Source organism: Miniopterus schreibersii (genome assembly GCF_964146895.1).
Source record: "Miniopterus schreibersii genome assembly, chromosome: 15".
NCBI lineage: Eukaryota > Metazoa > Chordata > Mammalia > Chiroptera > Miniopteridae > Miniopterus > Miniopterus schreibersii.
The window spans coordinates 8421897-8432990 of record NC_138115.1 but is presented as its reverse complement, the minus strand read 5'-3'; the positions used below and the strand labels follow the sequence as shown (position 1 = coordinate 8432990).

General features: G+C 47.6%; 1 protein-coding gene across 7 annotated transcripts in view; it reads right to left on the bottom strand.

Moving 5' to 3' along the window:
* Window positions 1–1878: 1878 nt before the first annotated feature.
* PRICKLE2 (prickle planar cell polarity protein 2) overlaps window positions 1879–11094 on the bottom strand; it is a 301504-nt gene continuing 292288 nt past the window's right edge. For all 7 annotated transcript variants that reach the window (XM_081160275.1, XM_081160277.1, XM_081160276.1 and 4 more), the window contains one exon: window positions 1879–8788. In XM_081160275.1, coding sequence (XP_081016401.1) covers window positions 7914–8788 — 875 coding nt within the window. In that variant the 3' untranslated portion in view covers window positions 1879–7913. The remainder of the gene's footprint in view (window positions 8789–11094) is intronic.

Here is an 11094-nt window from a genome sequence, read left to right as displayed (position 1 = left end):
GGATCAAGCCCACATCCTAGGCATGTGCCTGACCGGGAATTGAACTGGTGACCTCTTGGTGGATGGGTTGATGCTCAACCACTGAGCAACACTGGCCGGACAAAGCAGAACTTCTTGAAGTGTGACCCTCACACCAGCTAGATCAGAATGCAATGGAGGGCCCTGTTAAAGAAGCAGATTCTCCCCTGAACCAGGACCTCGGTGGGCAGGGCCAGGAGATTTGCTTTAATGAGCTCTGCATGTCTTATGTGTCATAAAGATCCAGGCCTTCCAGGGACTTCTCTAAATCCTATTTAATGCTTAAATTAAAAGACAGTGAACACTCTTAGACAAGATACCAATGGTATCTAGTTCCTGCCACCCTTTATCTTTGAGTGGGATAGAAATAATAATAATAATACAATAGCAACATTTCATGTGTTTTGAGCTCTTACAGTGGCAGACAGAGCGCTAAGAGGTTTACATGCATTATTCCACTAAACCCACACAACTCTATTGCTCTCCCATTTAATAGATAAAAATTGAGGACTAGAGAGGACTTGGACACCTCTCAAGATGATACAACCAGCAAGTGGTTGAGATGGGATTAAATTGCTAAAGGGGCGTGGGGCTAAATAAAAGGTGTAGTAGCTGGCATTCAGAATTCATCCCTCATGTTTTAATCAGGGTTGCAAGGATCACTTGAGTGCAAATACGAGTTTATGGAGGTGTGTAATGCAACAATACATAAGCACAATGGGGAAGGGTTGTGTGAAGGACCAAGACCGTAGGTAATCCGAGAGGGGCAGGAACTGCGGTCTGGAGGCGAGGAGGTCCCGGGGACAGCTCTTCTGGCCCTCTCAGGTTTCTGTGCTCACGCTGGTCTTCGTTCTTGGGCTTGTTCCCACCGGAGCTGCTGCTCACCCATCGGTCTGCACTCTCACCCCTCCCCTCCCCTCACCCCTACCAGGATGGCCTCGAGCCTGACTCCTGGCTGCCCTCCCTTAGCTTCAGCTTCCACTGGCAACTACCTCTCTCTCTCAGAATCCTGTCTGTAATCCTGAGAAGGGCATCGGATTGGCCCAGCTTACCACGTTGTCAGGTCGCTTGTAAATTGCTGGCTACGTGCCATTCTTGATGCCAATCGCTTTAGCTGAGGAGAAGGGAGAGCAGGTCAAATGGCAAAACCGTGGCTGCCTGAGGGGCATGCTCCCCGAGGGGGTCTCTGAGCAGAACAGGCATGACATCAGTCTTCACCCAAAGGCTCTCAGGAGCCTCAGGAGTGAATTCACTCATGTCCATCTCCCAAGTCCTCCTGGCTGGCGTGGATGAGAACATCTGCTGTTGCAGTCCCGCACTCGGGCCTAGTGGAAAGTCAAGTTCGCAAGCTCCTTGAAGGAGCGTAGGAAGTTCGTTTTGTGCATTGCTGTATTCCAGGCACCAAGAACAGTGCCTGGCCCAGAGCAGGCTCTGAATAAATACTTGTTGAACGAGTGATATTGCAGTATCCAGCGCTTCCTAAATGTTGTGGATCAGCCATGGAAAAATCTAATTTACATGCTGCTTTGGTCCTGGCTCCCAGACCATATTAATACTATTCTAACCAGAACACAGCTGTGCATATAGCTCTCTAGACAAACCACTTAGGATTTGCTTAACAGCAAATACAAATATTTTAGGGTCACCTGCTGCTTTTAATTCCTGCTAATAACTGAAAATTGTCTGTGTGGCCTGAGTAGGAGTCAGTTTCAAAAATCCTCAGGGATCAGAGATGCTAAAGTGGCAAAGCATTTGAACTGGCAGTTCTCAACCAGGGGTGACTTTTGTCCTCAGGGGACATTCAGCTATGGGTGGAGATATTACTTTAAATTCTGGTAAAATAAAGACAACATAAATCATTTTAATGTACAGTTCAGTGGTGTTAAGTGCATTACCATTGTTGTGCAACCAATTTTCATCTTGAAAAAAAACTTTATACCCATTACACAATTCCCATTCTCCTCTCCCCCAGCCCTGGACAACCACTCTTCTACTTATCCTATGACTTTGGCTCTTCTAGGAACCTCATATAAGTGGAATTATACAGTATTTATCTTTTTGTGACTGGCTTAATTCACATATCTTAATGTCCTCAAGGTTCATCCATACAACAGCATGTGTCAGAATTACCTTCCTTTTGAAGGCTGAATACTCTTCCCTTGTGTGTGTGCATCACATTTGGTTTATCTATTCATCCATGATGGATATTTAGGCTGCTTCCATCTCTTTAGCTACTGTGAGTAATGCCGATGTCAACATCGAGGTACAAATCTTTTAGAGGCTCTGCCTTCAATTACTTGGGTCTCTATCCAGAGGCAGAACTGCTGGATCATATGGCAATCCTGTTGTAAATTTCTGAGGAACTGCCATACTGTTTTCTATAGAGGCTGCACCATTTTACATTCCCACCCAAAATGCACAAGGGAGCCTGTTTTTCACATCCTTGCCACGCTTGTTATTTTCTAGTTGTTTTTATTAAAAAATAGTAATCCTCCTAATGGATGTGATGTATGGAGACACTTCTGGTTGTCACAACTCAGGGGGAGGGGTGCTACTGACATTTAGTGGGTAGAGGTCAGAGATGTCTTCAAACATCCTACAGCGCACAGGGCAGTCCTCTGCCACAAAGAATGAACTAGCCCAAAAGTCGATAATGCCGAGGCTGAGAAATTCTGATGTAAATAGTCAGGTTCTTCTTTCATAGCAAATCTCATCCTGGACATGTGCAGTCTCTCTTTTCTGTTGAAATGCTCAAAGGCAAAGATTTAAAAAAACCTGGAAAGCGAGAGAGGAATGGCAACAATTCTTTTATTCAAATTTTATTGTAAGTTTACAAATGTATTACAGACATCAGTAAAACATCATATCCATTTTACAGGGCACGGATCTCAAGCAAAGTGTTCACAACAGTCTCTGGCAGAGCCTACACCAAAGGCCCGTTGCAGACCTTCTTAACAAACAGCGCGACACTCGACACACGACAGACTCTGGCCTGCCTCGCCTTCCCAGGCCCACTGAGGTTTTGTTTATGTGCTTGGAATTAAAGCAGGAGATGGGCAAAGCAATCCTGTACAGGAAAGAATGTGTTTAGGAGAGGAAAACTGCCAAAGTCCTAATTTGCTAAGGAAAATGAAGGACTCGTAGGCCACAGAGTATTAAGTCAGGGTCCAAAAATAGAACCAAAATGCTTTATGGGAAAATATGGAAATTGCCAGAAAGACTTGAGAACAGACCTTACTGGTGAGTAACTCTCTCCGAAAAATTTAGAAAAGCCTGGTCAGAGACCTACTGAACATCAATGGCCAAATGTCCAGTAGGGTGAAGGCATGTCTCAGAAAACTCTCAGGATAAAGACAATTTTTTTTTCCTATCCTATGGATTTGCCATATCAAAAATCACAGGAATATTTTCCTAACACTATGAGAGCTTTCCCCCCTCCTTCTTACTGCCCCTGAGGAAAGCTAGTTTTGTCAGCAGGAAGTCAGCCTATAAAACAGTATAGCTCCCAACGGTGCGTCATGTTTTACGAGTCTTGTGTTGCCTGGGCTACTATTATGAGAAAATGGGAAAAGAATCCAATCCTTTCTCGATCCTAACCTTGGCCACTGCTTCCAAGTGGTTGGACAAACAAATTTTGGTGTCTTCCAGGTCCCAGAGGGGCCAACCACTGGAGGCAGGCAAAACCCTCTTCATCTCTCCTTGTCTAGTGCCTAGGGAAGTGTACAGGCCTCAAAAGGCGGCATGAGATGCCTCCCAAATCGGCAGAGGCGGCTCGGCTGAGTCCCACGCCTGGAATGCTGTCCAGAGCCCATGTCAAAGCCCTGAAGGTGCTAAACAGTTGCTAAAAACAGCTCTTCTGGCATGAAATATTCAGGTAGCTGGTTACACCATCCACTTCCCCTTCCAGAGATTCTCCTTCTTAGGTGTTAGCATCTCGTTTCTGTTAGAAGGAAACACACAAAGAGCACTTCTCCCTGGGATCTAAATATGTGTTATTTCTTGTTAGAAGGTGGGATTAGACTAAGATGGACTCTTATCTGACCTCTGCAAGAGGGCGAAGAGAGGCTGCCTGTAAAAGCTGGCCAAGGACACGAGCAGGGAAAGGTAGGCCTAAGAGATCTGTCTTCACTCAGCCTGAAGAGTCAGCTCCTGTCAGCACCCACATCTGGGCGCTAGGAATTGGAGTCTCACAATTATTTTATGAATGATGCTTCCTAAGTGGCTGTTTTTGCCCAGTGGTAAGAGAGCCCAGAGTAGAAAGACAGCTAAGAAGCAGTTCACAAAGGAGGCTTGTTATCACACAAATAAGAGCCCTTCTGACCAGCCGGTTCTGGCGGGCTGGAGTGTCGCAGGGTTTTGAGGCTGCATCCATGTTCTCTGGAAAGTACACAGTGCCACACTGGTTATCTGTGCCCAGGTAGCAGAGTATATGCTACGTATATGCCATCACTGGCCCCACCTGAACTCAACCGATGCTAGTGGCACCCAGGAAGCAGGAGGCTGCTGCTGAAGGAAACATAATCTCGGTGCAGTGCAGGCAAATCCTACAGAAAGGGGAAAGAGCGGCCTCCACGTCCCGTATTCAAAACACAAAACTGCGTGGTCACTGGGCTGAAAGGACGGGAGAGCTCAAGATGAAAACGGAAAAAGCTGTCGCACAAACAGCACTAGGGATTCTCCGCCGCTGAACGCGTGCAACACCAAGAAGCACAGTTCTGGTTTCCCTCAGCTCGTTCACCTTCACGCTTGGTAGAGATCCCAGAACTACTCAACAGAAGGAAGGGTACTGAGTGCCGCGCTCAGTGCCACCAGCCTGCTACGAAACCTGTTCACAGTATCAAGGGTGGTGTGTACTGGCAGGACACTGTCACTGACTTCTGCTTCTTGGGAGGGGGCCAGTTCTGATGCCGCCGAACTGAGCAGCAAGTAGGACACGAGCTGTACTCTAAAGCTGCGGTGTTCACCACCAAGACAAGCAGAGGACCAGCATGAGGAGAAGAAGAAAGACAAACAACAAACCCCGAAGGCGTGAGAGCAGAGAGGAAACTGGGAAAAGATTACTCAATAAAAAGTCTATTGAGGGGATGAAATGATGACCTAAGAAACGGTGAGCGCAGGCCTCACTCGCAGCGAAATGTGACCAAGAAGAGCTGGTGGTTATGATGGAGGGATCAGCTAAGGACCCTAAGTTCTTGCCTCAGAAGAGAACGCATTCAACTTTTGGGAATGGGATTCTGGGATGTAAGTGTCACTAACAGTGGGACTCCCAGTGCAACGACACCTGCTCTCTCTGGCTACTCGCCTGGAGGTTCCATCATCGCGGGGGTTTAGCCGTCCCCACCGGCACTCCCTGTGAGGCGCCCGGCTGCATGTGGCGTGGGAAGACCTCTGCAGTGCTGGAGCAGGTGGGGTGCTCTTGCCTGCAGACAGCTTGACCCCGAGGCTTATACCCATTACATCTCAAGCTCTGACCATTTCGGCTGCTGGGTGCTCCCTGGGCAACTAGATCTCAGATCGCTCATTTCCCCTATTCCTTTGGACCCTAGTTTTATGCCAGTTTCTAGGCCAGCTTCTTTCTTCTGCTGATGGGGTGAAAGCCTCATCTGAGAAATGCAAGAGGTGCTCTGAAAAGGGCCGAGTTAGAGAGCAACGTTCACTAGGAGAACTTCTTTCACCGGATTCCAGGCCACAGAGGACAGACACTGTTTCCAGATTTTTGCTAGGTTAAGTCATCTACTGTTTTCCCTTTTTCCAAAAACGTTTTTTTGTTCTCATCAATCAAGGAGCTCAAAAATCCAAATTGGACTTGCCCAATTTCTACCAGAAACCTGCCATTTTAGTCGGGCGGTGTTGCACATTTCTTAAAATCAGTTTGCCAAGCAGTTTACAAACTTACTATACAGACGTAATAGAGTTAATTCTCCGGAGGCTTGGATAATTAAGGAAGCATTTAGATATGAAGATAGCATGCGGAAAACAGCCACAACCAACACTTGCATTGCTTTTTTTAAAAAATCAGTGACAATGACAAATGTCATATTAATACCTGAAAAGCAAATTATTTTAATACATCCTGAATGGAGCGCCATTCCCACATCCTGTACAGCCTTCCTTTCCCCAGACCCTCTTGGCATGGGGTCTGAAAAGCCACTTTTCACATTCTCTCCATAAAAAATACTAGAAAATATTAACTACTATACTGAAAAGAGACCACGCTCGCCTCACCATGGCAGATGGCCACTGAGATACACCGTGTATAGCACATGGACAGTACATCTCACTAAAGGTGGGTCCTGCGGTGGATTATTTCAGCTGCCACAGTCCATTAAGGGGAGAGGGGAATGGAAGGAAAAGCACGCGCTTCATTTTTAACTGAAGCAAGGGAGGAAGTTTTATTTTACTATAAACAGCACAACCGTTAAATGTCTTCTTTAAGCAAACTCACTTTTGAGTCCATTTTCCGTCTGACCAACGGTCCCCAAAGTTCCCGATGGAAACCCTCCTTTCAACAACATTTGCTTTTCAAGACCATCACACTGAAGTCTCCTGAGCAGCTCAACCTTTCTGGGTGACCCAGATACTCTGGTTAGGGAGTGTGTTAAACTGAATTATTTCCACAAGCACTGGGGGCTAGTCGAGGTGGCTGTCACCGCTCCTCTACTTCACGTGCAGGAATTCTTCTTCACCCTGACCTTCCTTCATATTCTCCTTCCGTTCTACCCTTGCCCTGCTTTCTGTTTTCAAATCACCTCATTCCTTCTCCTTGCATAACGAACGATCTAGAACACACCGTCTCTCCCAGAGCCCCGTCAGAACCTTCCTGTCCCTAAGTTCCAAATGCTTAAGTTCATTTGCGCTGAGGACAACCGGTTGTCGGGCTAAGGCAGCTGTTCCGTCTGCCTTGGCAAAGAAAAGCAGATAATACAATCCAGGAAACATGAGCACCAGAAAATAATGCCACATTCAAAATAACATCATGCTGACATCACACAACAGCACCACTCACAGTCACTGTATTTTCCCCAAGAAAGAGATCAATAGTGAGCAACTTCAATGTTCCCAGCAGGGATGGCGTTTCTCACGGAACTCGACTGACACTGATTGGTTTCTCTAATGGGCAAAAGTTATGTTTGCTATTAAAAAAATGACTATCACTTTGTAGAGAATACATTCTACTGAGGGTGGGAGTGGACTTAAGGATGGCTCCTTAAGATGGAACAGAGCGTAAAATGCTTTGGGTATAATAATTGTTTATTTAGCCACAAAAAGCCAAATTGAATAAACTCCTTTGAAAAAAGTCTCACTGACATGTAACAAATTTGTATAGAAAAAAGAAAAGAAAGGTGGTGCTGGCCACCTCTGGATACTACTCAAAGACAACTCTGGATGTGCATGCGGGTCTCACTGAGTCCTACGATATAGAAATTCCTTTGATATTACAAAATACAAAAATATTTTATCAGAACTCTCATTTACATTGCATTTACAATGGACATGGAAATAACTTAGTCTCGGGTCCTGGCTAATAAACAAATTACTTACTGGAAAAAGGGTCCTAAAAGTAAGAGAACCAGAGAGGATACAAGCGAGCAAGGAAGCGATTTGCCATCTTACTGGTGGCAACTCAACACACCGAGGCTCGGGAGGTGACCAAGCCCGGCTGCCGCAGAGTCTATAGCGTTTCCAAAGTGAAATGTGCAAATAATATTCAACATGCCGAGAACTGTGACTACCGACTGAGAGGCATTCTGCAACCTTGCCTTCCTCCACTTGAGAGCACGTCCCTTCTCCCCCCGGGTAACCAACCCGAAAAGCGCTTTAAAATTTAAAACAGTGCAAGTTTCTGAATTTACATTCTTAGCTCCCACCTTCCCCCACGCCCTGCCCCAGTCAGATTAAGAAATGATACAGTTTTTGCTCTTCTGTCTTTTCCTGCTGTGCAACTGTCCCCGGCCGCCTATCGTGGACGACTTGGGGAGGCCGTAGGAGCTGTATTTGTGCAGAAGCTCCTCGCTGGTGACGTAGCGCAGGCGGGCGGGCTGGGGGATGGGCTCCCCGAGGAAGTAGCCCTCGTTGTCGGACTCGGAGGACGAGGAGCACGTGGAGCACCAGTCGTACTCGGCGAGGTAGGGTCCCCAGCGCTCCCCGAAGGCATTCTGCAGGGCCAGGTCCGACACAGTCCTGGGGCACTGGCCGTACAGGTCCCGCCGCGAGCCCTGGCCCAGGCTCTCCTGGAAGCTGCGCTGGCGCAGGAACTGGTCGTAGTCGTCGCGGGCGCGCAGCGGGGGCCGCTCCTGCAGGCGCGCGGCCGCCTCGCGCTCGCTCGCCAGGTGCAGCGCGTTGTCGGAGCGCGAGCGGCGCGAGCGGCGCGAGCGGTGCGGTCGGAAGTGGCGGCCGTCGTCGCGGGACGCGCTCCTCCTCCGCGTGCGCTCGCTCATGGGCTGCAGCCGCACGCCCTCCGGCCCCGGCAGCTTGCTGCCCGCCACCCCCGGGTCGAAGTCAAAGCTCTGGTGCCTCCTGCCGCGGGCCTGCAGGTCCCTGTAGCCGATGGGGGCGCCCAGCTGGTGCAGGTTTCCCTCCAGCTCCTGGTACTGCTGGGCCGACAGCAGGCTGCGGACCGACTCCGCGCTGCGGAACTGCATGGACGAGTTCAGCGTGCCCATGTTGCTCAGCTTCTCCGAGACGTTCATGCCCGAGTCCTTGCTGAGGTCAGGCATGGAGAACCGGGACAGGTGCTCCTGGCGCTTGGCGCCGCAGTCGGCGGAGAGGCCTGGGGGAGACAGGAGAGGGCCCTGGAGGTTAGTACAGCGAGCAGCAGTGGGGGTCACAGTCCCCGGGGGGCATCTGAACGGTCATCCGTTCAGGGTGGCTGCGTGCGGTTGTGCAGATGGGAAAGTGTGCAGGAGGGCTCTCCCCACTGCACCGTGGGCAGTGTCCACCTGGGGGGCGCTTGGCTGAACTGCATCCATAAACATGCGTTGTATTCGTCATTAATTGCTCCAAAGGCTCATCAAAGTTACCAAGAGCCCCTTGTGCATCTTGTTTACCATGTTTCCTCTCTTTAGAATTTCGCTCTACAAAGTGCTTCAAGTACCTGTGATTCCAGTGGTGCACTACAGGCCGCCTGGGATGAGAAAACCTTAGAGACCGGGCCATGCCCAAGCACTTCCTGGCAGGACTGAGCCTGGAATCTAGTCCCATGATACTGGACCAGTTCAGTCCCCTGTCAGCTTCCAGCAGTTCCCTGATCTGCCTGCTGTCCTTCAGACCCCATTGCAAATGTCTTGAAAACTAAGCAACTCCCTGGGTGTAGACACAGGGACATTTACTTCCCCAGACTGTTTAGTAAATGACTGCTCCAGGGTTCTAAATGGGCCCCCCAGCAGCCAGAAGATGTGAGTGGGACTCTGGGGACATTCTTCCTTCCCCTGGGGGGGCACTTTTTAAAAAAAGCAGTGACCCTAATTGACCCTAATGCTCTCTAACAGCAGGTGCCCCTAGCAATGGGCCTGCGTTCCCTAAGTGCTCACTGGTATCACTGACATAAAAGCCATTTTGAAGGTCCAGGGAGATTCCTGACTTCAGTCACATCCATTTGGCCCATTTTAAAGCAGCACTCTTAACAAGAAGCTTAAGGATGGCCCAGGTGGCAAAATCTCATCATTTCTCACTCGTTATGTCTGTTGAAAGGGTCACCAAGTTTGCCATTTCTGGTTGCAGAGAGCATGTCCCCTGCCAGGACTACTCCTCCCCACCTACTGGGGACAACAAGTTACTTCCACTCCCCTGATAAACATTATGAGCACTTTGAAAAACTACTTATCAATATCACACACACACACAGATTATGAAAAATGCTGCTTTGAATATGTGTCCTTTTTTTACGGACTTATTTCTGTTGGGTATATGAGATTCTATGACTTTCTACCACTGCTCAGTATCCACCCAATAGAAATGAGTTCATAGGTCCAAAAAATGTACAAGGGTATTCAGAGAGCTTTCTTTAGAACAGCCCAGAACAAGAAACAACTCAGTGTTCATTAACAGGAAAGGATAAACCAACTGTGGTTTCTACCCTTCCCCATTAAAGGGCCAGGACTGTTCGGAGAAATGGCCGATTTTAGTACAGGAGAAGGGAAAGTAAGAGATGAGTCTGGAACATCACGTTTTGCCAAAAAGTAAGGAAGTGTTAGAAATAAAAAGTGATGGGAGTCTGCCAGAAGAACATAGGGCCCAACGTCAAGGGGCTCCCACTGGACAAAGCTGAGCAAATTGAGCATTACAATACTTAAAACAGTAATGATTTACAAACCACTGAAAAAACAGGAATTCATGAGTCCATACTGATAACAGATAAAAACATCAATAAACAACAGGGGGAAAGAGTGGGCTCTTGTATATAGTAGAATGCTCAGAGTGAGTGCAGACAGGAGTGCTGGATTTGTAACCATCACAGGTAAAGACTGGGTCATGCAAGAGTCAAAGTGTGCTAAATTTCGGGGGTAAAATTTGAAGGGGGAGCAGAATATTTCCATGGTATTAAGTGTTTCCCCACATATTGCTTATTAGCTGTAAGGGAAAATTTAGTAACTATACAGTGGAGATCAAACTTAACATCATTGACGAGGTGCAACTGGACTTCACGTGCCTCTGAATAGGATGTTCTAAGGAGAGACACACTGTGACCTATGCTGCCTCCCAGTCAATAATATATATCTGGAATGTATTCAGGAGGGAAGATTAGAAAGCCTCCAAATGAAGAATGCTCTATTAAGAAGGAAATCGATTGTATTCTTTAAAAAGTTCAGTATCAGAAAGACCAAGAAAGGCTTTCTAGACTGAAGGATACTAAGAAACCATGGCAGACAATACCTGATCCTGGTCTGGAACCTGTTCTGTAGCAAAAATGAATGCTATAAAGGATGACTGTTGATCAAGTGACAAAAATTGGGACATGGGCAATTGATAAATGTACTATACCACAATTATTGTGGTTACTTGATAATTATGATAGTGTTGGAAACGATCCTTCTTCTTGGGAAATACACGTGGAAGTACATGGTGGCAAATGGCTAA